The 13,733-nt window shown below is 37.3% G+C and overlaps 1 protein-coding gene across 9 annotated transcripts in view; it reads right to left on the bottom strand.

The window, feature by feature from the left end:
- Positions 1 to 1,388: 1,388 nt before the first annotated feature.
- Positions 1,389 to 13,733, bottom strand: part of TRIP12 (thyroid hormone receptor interactor 12) — a 74,681-nt gene continuing 62,336 nt past the window's right edge. For all 9 annotated transcript variants that reach the window (XM_068145252.1, XM_068145257.1, XM_068145258.1 and 6 more), the window contains 14 exons: positions 13,452 to 13,651; positions 12,535 to 12,662; positions 12,071 to 12,222; positions 11,572 to 11,714; positions 10,281 to 10,437; positions 8,999 to 9,097; positions 8,377 to 8,491; positions 7,916 to 8,070; positions 7,318 to 7,482; positions 6,010 to 6,174; positions 3,781 to 3,894; positions 3,460 to 3,554; positions 3,168 to 3,271; positions 1,389 to 2,745 (listed from right to left, as the gene is read on the bottom strand). In XM_068145252.1, coding sequence (XP_068001353.1) covers positions 2,549 to 2,745; positions 3,168 to 3,271; positions 3,460 to 3,554; positions 3,781 to 3,894; positions 6,010 to 6,174; positions 7,318 to 7,482; positions 7,916 to 8,070; positions 8,377 to 8,491; positions 8,999 to 9,097; positions 10,281 to 10,437; positions 11,572 to 11,714; positions 12,071 to 12,222; positions 12,535 to 12,662; positions 13,452 to 13,651 — 1,989 coding nt within the window. In that variant the 3' untranslated portion in view covers positions 1,389 to 2,548. The remainder of the gene's footprint in view (positions 2,746 to 3,167; positions 3,272 to 3,459; positions 3,555 to 3,780; positions 3,895 to 6,009; positions 6,175 to 7,317; positions 7,483 to 7,915; positions 8,071 to 8,376; positions 8,492 to 8,998; positions 9,098 to 10,280; positions 10,438 to 11,571; positions 11,715 to 12,070; positions 12,223 to 12,534; positions 12,663 to 13,451; positions 13,652 to 13,733) is intronic.

The raw sequence follows: 13,733 nt of genomic DNA, 5'->3' as shown, positions 1-13,733 counted from the left end.
ATTTTATAAAGACATGTAAAAGCTGTTCAGTACTAGGACAACTACACATTCCTCTGAGGGCTAGTCCTCAACATCTGCACAGACCTATGACCGATTTTAGTGAGCTTTTCCCTCAATCCAGAGTTCTTGAGAAGGAGGAATCCCTGACATCTTTTTCCCAGCCCTTCACTTGTCCTCAGCTCCTCTCAGAGACATTTCTGTTTGTAGGAAAATACTGCACTCATGGGAACTTTGATTCTTCAGTTTATTCTTATAATTTCCTATCTTTACCTCTTAAGGCAGGCTGCTCTCTTCTAATACACTGAAAAGTGCCCGGTAGGGAAAAAGTGTTACCCAAAAAGCTCACTTTTCAGGCCGACTACATCCTTCACCTGTGCTGAAGATAAACAGCCAGTACAATAAAAATTCTCACCACAGGTACTCATTTTCATCCCCTCGTTTTTAAAGAAGGCAACCAACAACTGATTTTCCCCACTGAAAGAGTTACATAATAGCTGTAATATCAAATTTGAAAGCTCCTCAAAATTTCAAAGCCGAAAGCCAGATTCTGGAGGGAGACAACATGGGTAAAAAAAAAATATCAATACACGTTATTTTAATACAAAATATTAGCTTTTTTTTTTACAAGTCAGTTTGTTGAAAATATAGAACCTTAAAAAATGAACAAATTGCTATCCACACACTATAAACACTTTTTTTGTGCTGTTTGATCAAGTTATCAGAACATTTTAAACACCAGTCCATAGTTTAAATACTGCCTTGAAGTTTTATGAAAACTATGCCGCACTGTGCACTACCATTATTGTATGTACAATGTGAAGCATCTTCTTTCAGTTCTAATACCGTAGTAGAAACTGTTCTGTTACCAAGTTCTTTGTGCAAGGATTTCACATTCTACTCATGCTCATGACAGATTTGCATTACATTCCAGTGGCACTGGTATGAGCAACCACATGTAATTCTGTGAATGTTCACTGGAAGAATGTCCATTACATATTCTGGAAGTACAAATTCTTCTGCTGGATAAAAGAAAACTTGTTAGTTGAGGGGAAATACTAGCCTGATTAGGCAGAAGGTAACAATTTCTAAGCACTGAAATGAATTTTGATTTCTCAAAGTTGAATAAAAATAATGTACTATCACATTTTCATAGAGATGAACTATATAGCAGGAACATCTCAGGAATATCTGTAATTGCCTGTTTTTTGAACCCATAGAAAGGAAAAAAAATTTCCCTCTGAGATGGAGGTCTTTAAAGGTCTTGTTTTGGTAGTAAATCATCCACAAGTTGCAGGCTGTTAGCCAAGTAGATACAGGATGATTTACTTGCATTACAGATTTACACAATTGAACTTTATGCATACAGTACAAAACTATGAACAAAAAGGTGAAACAAAGTTTTTTATTTATATTCAGGTAAAAACATTAACCTGATGAAGTAAATTATTGCAGATTTGAGAAATCAGCACATGAAACAGTTGGACAGAGCATTGCTTACAGGTGCTTTTATCTGTGTCAAAAGACAAAGGGTGAACTGTTGTTTGTTGAAAGCTAGCACTAAGGGCAGGGAGGGAAGAAGAGAAAAACTACAAAAGTAACCAGGAACTGTTTACTTAAACAGGGAATGAAACAACTAATTTGTCTTTTAAAAAACTTTACATCGATTCAAAATGCTCTGGCCTTACCACAATACACAATGGCCAGCCCAAGCTGTTGGACTTAACTACATGAAAGAAAGAATTCTTCCTAGCCTCTAGCAAGAGGCTTTTTGCTGCCTGAATCACTGTGTAAACAGCTCTAGAGCGTCAACTGGTAGACTGTCGCCATTATATCCTATCACTACAGTAAAACTATGCTATAAGAAAGGTTCTATCTAGTTACAAAGGCTGAATTATATTGACAATATATATTTTATTTCAGTAAAATTTAAATTATCTTAATCAGAGAAAGAGGCATGAAGCAGTTAAATGCCCATGCTAACCAAAACATAACAATTGTTGAATGTTGCACACAAAAAGAACCAAGTGAATTGCACATCAGACAATACATGAGGATGGGTAAAATTAGAGGCAGGTGAGTACACAGAACTAGTCTACTAAACTAGGTTTGTCAAATACATGGTGTATTTTAATTTCTGTACTTATGTACAAAAGTTGTCTTTGGAGGAAAAACTTCAGACTTAGCTAGATGGATACACACAGCCCAGTATTAAACTGCACAGCGACATTTATTGTTCCAGCCTGGAAAAACATCCCTTTTTAAATTTCACACAGCAAAGCAAGTTAAAAACTTCACTCATCAAATAAATGATAATTTAAACAAGAACTTGCTAAAGAAACCTTGTCACAACAACTTTTAGGGCCTGATCACTTTAAGTCCATAAGGGCCTTTAATGAATATCAACCAAGTGTCTTTGTTTATAATCTGCAAGCCATTTTTCTACAACAAGAAGGCGTAACACGTTTCCTTGACTCAGGTGATATATTTAGAAAAGAATCATGAGTTTCTCTTTTGCTGTAACAGGCAGACATTGCATTTTTCATTGTGATCAGGAAAGATGGAATGACTGCTGCCCTTCTCTTGCAGCTATCAAGAGTTTTTCACGCATTATCTCAATAGTTGAATAGTCCGGCAGTTTGAGATAGTTCACACAAGTCATGACTGAGGGTAAGAAATCGTCTGGGTTCTCTGTAGACTCAAATGTCTTGCGTACAATTGTCAGGGGAGGATTCAAGCTTCGAAAGCCTGTCAGTGAAGAGAAAAAAAAAATATACAGAATAAGGTTGTTATCTTGAGAACCCAGTTACCGCATTAGTCATCTAAGTGACAGAAGCATGTCTCCCAACTATCTCATCTTCATTTAAAAAAACCCCAAAGCTTTAGAATATGACTTTGAGACCATGTAGCAAGCCTACTTTTAATTCTGTGATCTGTATGTGTAAAAAAAACCTATTCCACTGATAGTATTTTAAGAGTTTGTTGATTTCATACACATTTTAAGATACTCAGAAATTTTCTGACTGTCCCTAGCAAAGACAGCAAATTCCTCAGTTTTCCTCACTGCATCTCCCCTAAATTCTTTTACTACATTGAAATAATCAATTTCTTCTGAAATGCATTAATAACATTGATCTCATAGATAGCAATACGTAACAAACAAAACCTACCTCCTACAGGCAGTCTGGGGCTACCTGTCACAAACTGAAGAAACAGTCTTTGCTGCTCACTATCAAAGCTACTGAGGATCTCAAACAGATACTTCACCGCCCGACTAAGGAGGGAAAATAGAGGTTATTAGCATTTTCTTTATAGTTAAAATAATTGCACCAGATTTGTATTCAGCGTAATGTATTTTCAGATAAATGTAATCTAATTCCTTTACCCTGAAAAACAGTGTATCAAAATATATATATTTTTCTAATGCTACCATTGCTATATTTTTAACAAGAGCATCATTACCTGTCATGTGTATAACCGTGATCTGGCCTGCAACACTCCATTAAAGTCTTTGCATCCCAAGTGTCTGTTTTACTGCCACACAAGAGCTGCTCCAACTATACAAGTGGAGGGAAAAAAAAGGGGGGGGAGGAAAGTCAGTTTTCCCTTTCAGCAATTGAGGCAGAACAAGTAGTGCCCCTACTAGTGGCTATGACAGACTTCTGCTTGCTGGAATGCCTTGCTGCAGAACCACCTCAGCCACTCCATGAAATGCCCTCCACATTCACAAAGGACCATACAACATAAGGTGACAAAACCATCAGCATAAACCCATTGACCAACCTCCTCAGGATAGAAGTATTGAAGATGACTGAGGGGGAACACTGATTCAAATCCATCTCTGAATGAGTCAAACTGTCTGGCAACACCTTCATTCAGTGCCCAGAATATAACCAACTGCAAGAAAGAACAAAAGTCATGTGAACAAAAGGAAGCACAGAATGATCACTACCGTACAAGAGACTACAGCTGCAGAAATAACCTTTTCAGAAGGCTAGCTATGCACTTACTGTAGTTGTGGTTGTGTAGTTGTGTGTAGTTTTAATTGACTCACAGAGATGCTCTCTAGCACTGCTTTAATAAGCTCAGCTTACAGCACGTAAGTGTAGTGCTGCTGCAATACAACAGAATCGGAATTCACTGTTCTTTTTCCTTGACTGCTTTCTCCTGTGGTCTAGTCAATGCATACTAGCAAAAGTAATCTGGAGTTCAAACAACCACAGATTTAGAACACCCTAAGTATAGAAACCATGCAGAATTTAAACAACTTATTTGCCCCCCTGCCTTTTTTTTCAACAGAACAAGGTTAAATACAAAGAATTCAGAATATAAGGTTAAAATAAACCTACTTAAAATATTTTAAAACAAATCTTAGCTTCATTTCGTGTTACTGAGACTTGGTCAAGAATTTTTGTGGGTAGGTCTTTTTTGGGTTTGTTGTTGCTTTTTGGGGGGAGGGGGAGAGGACTGTTTCAGTTTCAGGGTTCTGTTTGTCTTTTCTTATTCTATTTTTGTATGGTTTTGTTGGTTGGTTTGTTTTAATTTAATCTGCAGTTTTCACCTTCCAAAGTGGAAAGCACACACTTAAAACAATAATCACTGTGGGGAGAGGAAGGAGACATGACACAAATGACAAAAATTTCTTATACATCTCCTGACAGCCAGTGTTTCTTCACTAAATTAAGAAATGTGTCATACATGGCAGACTGCCAAGTTCAGCTTCTTTTGCCAGTTAGATGATTACACTTCCCCCAAACACCCTCACCTTTAGCAGGGAACAAAGACTGGTTATAAAAGCTGTATTGTCAACATACAGCTACTTTTTTTTTAATGTGTTAAAAGTTCTGACCTGGAATGCTGGGATAAACTTGAGAGACATTTAAGGATGCACCACAATGATGATCAGAGGGCTGGAGCACCTCCCCTATGGTGACAGGGTGTCAAGAGTTAGGGTTGTTCTTCCTGGAGAAGAGAAGGCTCTGGGGAAACTGTATAGCAGCCTTCCAGTATCTGAAGGGGGCCTACAAGAAAGCTGGGGAAGGACTTTTTACAAGGGCTTGTAGTGTAGGATGAGGGGGAATGGATTGAAGCTGGAAGAGGGTAGATTAAAACCAGGTATTAGGGAGAAGTTCTTTACAGCAAAGTTGGTGAGACACTAGAACAGGTTGCCCTGGGAGGTTGTGGAACATACTCCCTGGAGCATTCAAGACCAGGGTGGACAAGGCCTTGAGCAACCCTGTCTAGTGGAAGGTGTCCCTGATCATGACAGAGGGGTTAGAACTAGATGAACTTTAAGGTCCCTTCCAGCCTAAACCATTCTAGGAACTGAATCACCACCCCACTAATAGTGCTGAACTCCTGAGGCAAATATTTAACCCTTTCCCAATAACCTGCTCTAGAAAGCTCTCAGAAAGTCTATTAGCATCTGCTGATAAGCCTTCCTACAAGAGTCAGACATTGAACTTCAGGTAAGATACATACCCCTATACTTTCACACAACAGGTTGTAAAACTGAGAAAGGAAATTATAGCAGCAGACATGCTTACTTAGAATTGTAACTCCAAAAATTTGCTGTTACTACAGCAGTTCAAAATCCACTGAAGTAGGGGAAGTAGGTGCCAAACCACTATTGAAAATAGATTCATTACTATTCCCAGGTATGGGAACTTAAGAGTCTGAAAGTCCACAGCTCAAATTATTTAATTCACACCTTCTATCCAAACCAACTCCAAAATACAAAACCAAAAAATCCCGCAAAGCACTTTGGATGACTTTGTAATGCATAAACCAAACTTTTTTTGTACTATGAGAAGTTTACAGTCAGGTGTGCTGACTAGGATTCAAATAGTTTTTCTGTAGGAATACCAGTACATAAGAGAAGCAATCAGTAGGAAAATTATTGCTGTGCACCAGTTCACAGAAATGAAGCAAAATGTATACAGAAGCAAACTACTTGAGAACAAGGTGAAGAGGAATAAAGATGTTTTTAGTCCTAACTTTGCTTTTACATACTCTGAGGTACTCCTCTAAGTTGTGGATGGTGACTGGTGTATCTTTTCCCCCTTTTTTCAGTTCTATATTAGGAAAACCAGGAAGTGTGAAGTCCAGCCCTAGATCTTCCACTGAGCAGCCATTCATAGTCAGAGCCTCCAATGCATACTGTAGACTTTCTTTGGTCTAAAAAAAAATTGGAAGCAAAACCAATTCATTCATGTTAACTTGTCCAATAGGTATGACTTCTAAAGCAGTTCTGACTCAGAAAACATCTATAAGGATATTACTACTATTACAGTACTCCTTGCTTTCCTTTGTCTTTTTGATACATCACAGTAAACCAAGACAAACCAAATTAACTTCATAAAGGATAAACTTGCAAGATAGTAACAATGCACTACTTTTTTTTTAGCAATTTTGGAATTACTTTAACTTCTTGCATATTCAGAAAACACTACTGCAAGACAAGGAGACATACGTTACTCTAATACTCTTAGGCTATATTTTCCCTTAGAATACTTAATGGCATTGATATTTGCATGCATACTGACATTTTTCAGCTTTCATCCACCAGGTTTCACGTTTTTCAAACTCTTGTTGGAAAATTAAAAGCGGTGATCAAGGAGAGAGAGTGAGACAGTGAGGTGAAGAGGAACAAAGGTCCACAAGCTTGCAATAACTTGGCTAGTGACAAAGCAGATGTATTAAGAGTATAAATTAGGTTATTACCACCTACCATCTATTAACATTGGATGCTAGAAAGCATGCATGCCAAAGACCCTTTACCGCTACTCTGCAACAGCAAAGAGGAGACAGCCTTGAAAAATTCAGACTCATCTGTATCTCCTAAAGAACCTGTATGCTCAAATACGAAGGCAGTTCATACCAGTTCTGCATACAGCTCATTAGTGCCCACTTAAGGCACTTCTATGAAAAACCTGAGTATTTGTTAAAACCAATTAGGTAAAAAAGCAAAGTCTTTCAAATGTTCAGAAATGAAAGTCAGATTTCTTTTTCCTCTGATACTAAGCTTGATTAGTGTTTTCAAAGTGAACCAAAAAGAAAAGGCTAGTTCAGGCAAGCATCTGGCAGCTTTAGCCATCCTGTAATAAGTGTCTAAGAGTAGAGTCTACATTACAAGATGACCATGTTATAATTACTAGCCACTGATTTAATAACATAATAACTATTCCTTTTATTAGAATTAAGTCACCACTGCTATTGCCATCCCTATTAAGCATTATCAGACACTCTCAATTACAGCTACTTCACAAAAATCCAACCGTGTGAAGATGCACTCTTCCGTTCTTAGGGTTACTTTCCCACCTGTGTTTTGTCCTGTTCAAGTCTTTTCTTTTGTCTTACAATATCTTCAAGGTGATATATTGATTTGGCTACTACTGGATCAATACTGAACAAGTCATGTGATGTCAAGGAAGTTTCCTGTCGTAGCATCCATTTATAAAAAGGAAGCCCAAGAGGAAGGTCCACCTGGAAATCAGAATGTTTAGTGTTAATTGTCTTCCAAAACTGTATCTTTTACTATTTTACCTCTTGATTAGATTTAGAATACTATTTACTAATTCGTAGTTCTGGCATATAAAGTACTGCATGTGACTGTTTTCACCCAAGAAATTCAGTCAACACCACGTAACTGTCTATCCAGTGCATATACATTGGAACAAGCAGCAGCGAGCAGCTGGAATCATAGGTCCAAACTGATCTTGTGAGAAGACTGGACAGAGATTGCAACAGCTTTCCTTTTTTCACTATGGTCTCAACAGCCACTGTAAAGATCTTCAATGTACACCAGCTTTCTCCCATGAAAAATTCTGCTGCTTCCTTCTCTCCCATCCTCACCCAAATGCTAGAGCTGAAAATAATTCCATGAAACTCAGAATCACATTTTCCAGTTTATTCTCACCAGTCTAAAATCCATGATTGCCTTGGCCATTAGCTTCCCCAGAAAGCGGAACTTCATTTTAACTTTTGCAATGTGAGCTGGCTTGGCTGTTCTACCAAAAGGAAGTGCAAAAAGGCCTTGAAGGTTATGGATGTACTTGGTACCTTCCTGGCTTCCTGTTGAGGAAAGGGAAAAAACACCACAAAAATAAAAATCAAAGCTCCATGTCCAACACACACACTGCTAGTTTCACTACAGATGCAAGTTCATGCAAGGTTGAAAGCAGCTATCAGATAACAATAACATGAAGCTTCTTATAACATTGGTAAACCCCACAAAGATAATTGCACACTATCATGAGGCATATTACTTGCCCAAAGACTAAGGTGCTCTTTCAATCAAAGTCATTCATGTAATTCAAGACAGCTTGCATTGATTCAACAGGAGATCAATATTGACACTTTAGGTAGTAAAACATTTACCTTTTGGATTGGCTAAAGTCACTTCTTCTCCTCTCCAAAGGCCTAAGTCTGCTCTCTGTAGTTCCTGAGATACAAGTGCATAGAACTCTAGTGTGGGGCCTAGGCCTGTGCCAACCTTCAAGGGAAGGGAAGGTGTGGGGAGCGGAGAGGGAATGAGATAAATAAATGAGTCCATTAGGTCTGTCCAAGTATCACAATTTTTACTTAGTCTAAGAGATACAGTATACTACAAAGACACATTGCAAAAAGCATCTAGAGAATCTAAATGCAACATTTACATGACAGACAGCTTGGAAAGACCACACATTGAAGGGCATAATGGTAGAACAAAAGTATTAACCACCTAATGATATTATAGAGGAAATTCACAAAGCTGTTTGCTTAGAAAAAAAACATGTGCTCTGCAAAACAAGACTGATTATGAAGTTTAGTAGACAGAAAGTTACTCCTAGAAACTAAACATCACAACCAAGTGGGTTAGGGATAATTATTAGACAAAATTTTGTGGTACCAGCAATGGGAAGGTCCAAGAGTCTGACAAGTCATTTTAGGAAATTCATAGCTTTCTTGTATTAATCTTCAGTAAAAAAGGGTTAAATTAGACTTCATTAATATTACTTACTTCATTCTCATACTGGATTTCCAACATGGCTCTTGAACTGCCTAGATCCTGCATCACAGATTCTGCCTGTTTCAACAGCTCATCTCTGTTCACAGTGCGCTACACATTAGAGAAGTTTTAAGTAGTGAAATTATGGCTGTAAGTCCCAGCTCCCAAGGCAGTTACAACAGGAAAAAATAATCAGTTAAGCAAGTTGTTCCACCCCATGCTAGTAGTTCCACAGTTCAATAACTTGTAAAGCTTATACTTCAATAAAACAATTCTTACCTCTATGTGAAAACTAACTAGCATTAAAGTGTTAGATATAAAATGAAAAACCAATGCCTTACTCTCAAAGCTTATACAATCAGTGTAACTAACAGGTACTACACTCTTGCCAAGAATACAGCAGGAGGACTATAACACAGCAAAGAAGTGTTGTCATGGGATGTTACATACCTTAAACTAACAGCAGAAGAAAACAGAATAAAGATACCAAAATCCAGCAACCTAAAGGAATATTCTTATACCCTGCCCCTGAGGATTTTCTAGCAGGGAAAGTTGCAGGTTTCAAAGAACAAAATAAATCAAACATGCAATCAAAAAACCAAACCAAAGAAACACCACACCAAAAAAACCCACAACAGCACTGGGATTCCTGCACATTAGAAGCTATATTCTAGTTGAACTAGATTCTCTCATTTCTTCCCCACCCCCCTCCTTTCCCCAGAGGTGTTCAACACCTTACAACAGATTTACACTGCCCAGCAAAACCTAATTAAAATAACAGCTCTACAATCTCAAGCCAGACACTTTAAAACAGTTGCATCTCATTTTTATCATGTTGTGAAAGGATGGTTAATACTTTCCCAAAACACAAGGACAATGTTTTTGTTCATTTGGGTAACACTAAATCCTATTACTTGAATTCTTCTGAAATTCTACATAAAGAAAACTAGAAGTTTACACGCTAATACATGGAAATATCACTAATGGAACTAAAACTGGAAGTTTATTCTGGAGTATTGTTTCAAAAATTATATAGAGACTCCAAAAATCAAGCAGGATTTGAGATAAAAGTGTAGCATAACCTAGACCCTTCTGCCACCTACTGACAGACCCCTAGAAGACATAGTGCTTTTGACTCCAGGGCTTCTGAATGGAAAAACACAATCCTCCCCTTCATAAGTATAGTAGAAAAATCCTCAAGTTTTACAAATCAGCCTTGCTAACAGTGATATTCTTAAAGACAATATAAAGATTAAAAATGGAATGAATGATCCCTTAAACAAGATATACCTACTTTTTTCCTGTCCAGTCGTGGTGCCACTCTGCTATCCTGAGAATCTGACTGATTGATTTCTGGATTAGTATCCAGTAGTCTTTGCATGGCTCGATCACGATCAAAAGCAGTTACATAAAACAGCATTTGACGGGTATCAAACGGAAAGAAAAATGGGCTGTAAAGAGCATTGGATTAGTTAGCTGGGTTCTAACACTTCCCTTCTAGTTACTATACTTATGAGCAAGAGTCTGGAATTTAATGCAAGATGGAAACACAAAAATTCCAGGAACTTCTAACATCTCTAGAAAAATGGCCTTGGCTATGCAAAGGCTGTATCAGAAAATAAAGATTCTTTTACTTGTTAAAACCTTCAGTCTAAGTTATATTTAGTAATGGTAACACAGGTGTGAAGACAGTGGCTCAGTACCATGTATTTGGGAAGCAAAAGAAAAGCTGCCCACAACAGCATCATCATTCTACCTTCCACTATTCTAAAACAAGTCTTTCACAGATTTAAAGCAATCAAAGAAAATTCTTGCACTCATTCATCAGCTCTACTATTCTGAAAAGCATATGGACATTGAGGGTGCAGTCCTCCACTGGCATTTAAGTGAAAAGGCAGACTTACAGAACAAATTCTGCTGCAGAGGATTGTACAATATACATTCATACTCATCATTTGCTGTCTAGATATTTATGAAGGGAATTTAAAGATCTTACTTTAAAAACTAAAACCCATAAATAGTTTTCCTAGAGTACCTATTTCCAGTCAATTGCTTCCAATGTTGCTTCAATTAACATGCTTGAAAAACAGTATCAACTCTGACATCCTATTCTTTTAAGCATAACAGTTTTACAGCTTATACTCTGTAGCAAGATACTACAAAGTACTCTATATATAGCTATAAACATTTATAACATTTTTATAAATGATAAAAGTATTTTCCTTTGTACCATATTGAATATGCCAAGATAAATGTAATGGAATAACAAAAATACCATTAAGCAGTTTTAACAGGAGAAAAAGTGACCTGAACAAACACAAGTGCCATTATTATTTCAATAAGAAAACTATATGCATGAGTTTGACCTATTTGAAGTGATCAAAGCTCTGCAGCCAGTCTGTTCCTCCATATCTTGTTTAAACTATGCAGAGGTGTAAAACATCCATCCAAGTGTCAATAAACTAGCAAGACTTCTGTGACGACCTTTAACTCTCCACCAGCATTTCCAAATGCCTTCTAACATAGGATGCACCTGAGCTACCTAGCCAAGCAATTAGAAAAGCTATACAGCAAGTCATTCATACCATGTTTTTCCAAGTTCTGTCAACCAAGTTGGTATGTTTCCTGTCATAATCACCAAAGGATCCTGAAGCTGCCTGTTTGCTTTCGCTGTCAATTTACTGTTGATAAATTCTGAGGTTGGAATTATCTCCTTGCAGATTGCATTCTGTGTATTAAAAAAAAAAAAATGTACTTCCAGTTAAAGAAATGCTGGAAGAAATACCAAGCCTTTGTTAAGGGGACTTTTCTATGCGTCCAATTTGCTTACTGTAACAGGAAAAAACCCCAAACTTTCAGCATTTCTTCAGTCATACAGACTCTAAGCCATGAAGAAAGATCAAGTAGATTTTTAACATTAATTTTCTTTTCAGGAATAGTATTCATCTTTGAACGTTAAGGAGAAGATGATAGTATTTGTATTTTTCTGTCTCAATGAGGGGTGGACAGGGGAAAAAAAGGCTACTTTAAGGATAGAGTTGCCTGTATCAAGTATGAAAGTGATTCAAAAAGAGCACTACTTACATCATACAAGTAATACCAGTATCGACTGATAGCATGTAAAACCCTCAAAAGAAGAATAACATCTAATGAAGGATCTTCAAATGTTATGTTTTCAGGTGGAGTAGAGATGAGGTAAACTTCTAGAGGATTTAACACCGAAGGGCATACACCATCTAGTGGGGAAAGAGGGGGGGGAAACAAAAAAGAAACACCAAAAACACAACAGAGGAAGTTATCCAATGTAAGTCCCCCCAAGAATTAATTATTAGGAGCCTAGATAGTATTAAGTCATAGCACTCACTTAACTACAACAGTTTAGACAATTCAGTAAGGAGCTTATTTTGAGTTTTAATACACACATTAACATATGTTTACTTTTCTTATATATTGCTTGCTTTAAAAGAAACACTATGGTGTCCTTAAACACTCTGCCTGTCCACCCTTTCAGAAATTTCACAAACATATTAGCAAGGAAACACACTCACCATGCCACAATTCGTCGTGCTTTTTAGAGTTTCTAGGAGATGTTTTTGTAGGAGCAGTTTGTGCTCTTCCTCTTTTACCACCAACACAGTCCTTATTGCCATCTTCATCCTCTCTCACAGGTTTGTACCTAAAAAAGTAATTCAAAGTTAAGAACATGTTTGTGAAGTATTCATTTACATGGAAACAAAAGTAGTTAGTAGACTTGTCAGATTACCAGAATTTTACCAGAATAACTGTTTAAAGTAAAGACAAGAAAAATGTATTTAGATATGATCCAGCCTTTGATACTAGGCTATGAGAACCAAAATGTCATATCAGGGAGAAAAAATGGGGACCCTCTGGCTCCATGAACTGGAAAAGCAGAAGGCAAATAAACAAAAAACCTGAAGTGGTTTGAGGTTGTGTTTTATTTTGTTTGGGTTTTGGGTTTTTTTGCTTGAGTAACACACCTCAGCATTACAAAGAAAAAACACTGATGAATGTTAAAATATTTGATGTAGTCATAGATCAATACTGCTCCTTGCAAAGTATGGCTAGAGAATACATACACCTGCACAGAAACTGTGGAAACCAGTATGAAGCTGACCATTATTTGTAGACTGCAGATACATTCTATACTGTTTGTGGCTAGTTACCTAACAGTAAGAATGATTTCCATCCTTTGAGCAGGTACCAAATATTTAAGATTCCCCATTTCTTGTCCATCAGCTTCATTCATGAGCTAGAAAATGTCAGTAGCTAACAATGAATTCTTCTTAAGATGTACTTTCCTCAAGCAGATTTGGAAATGCAAAGCTTCAGTTTTGGAGGAGAATGACACCCACAACCAGAAAAGAGCTGTTGTTGAATTTCTTTATGCATACAGAACTAGGAAACTGGAAATGCTGTCCTCCCCTGATTACTCTAGCCAACTTACCAAATGGTATGTGTTTTTGTCCAAATCCCAGCTCTTCCTAGCGGGTTGCTTTCATCATCTGTAGATTCCCTCTCCTCCTCAGCTTGCAAACTGTACTGCCTAACTGCTTGATACACAGTCATATTGTATGGCAGCAAGTGATCTCCAATGTAAAACTGTAGTCTATGTCTCACATTCCCTGAATTTAAGAATTGAGCAGCCTGAACAACAAAAACACACCACCAAGAAGTTAGGAAATTAGTTGCTTGCCCTTCTCTCTCCCTCCCCTTATATCCTGAACAA

The sequence above is a fragment of the Melanerpes formicivorus genome, unplaced genomic scaffold (genome assembly GCF_026170545.1).
Source record: "Melanerpes formicivorus ecotype bairdi unplaced genomic scaffold, bMelFor1.0.p_v2 SCAF_12, whole genome shotgun sequence".
NCBI lineage: Eukaryota > Metazoa > Chordata > Aves > Piciformes > Picidae > Melanerpes > Melanerpes formicivorus.
Note: the sequence above shows the minus strand (reverse complement) of the source record. Positions and strands in the feature narration are given on the sequence as shown.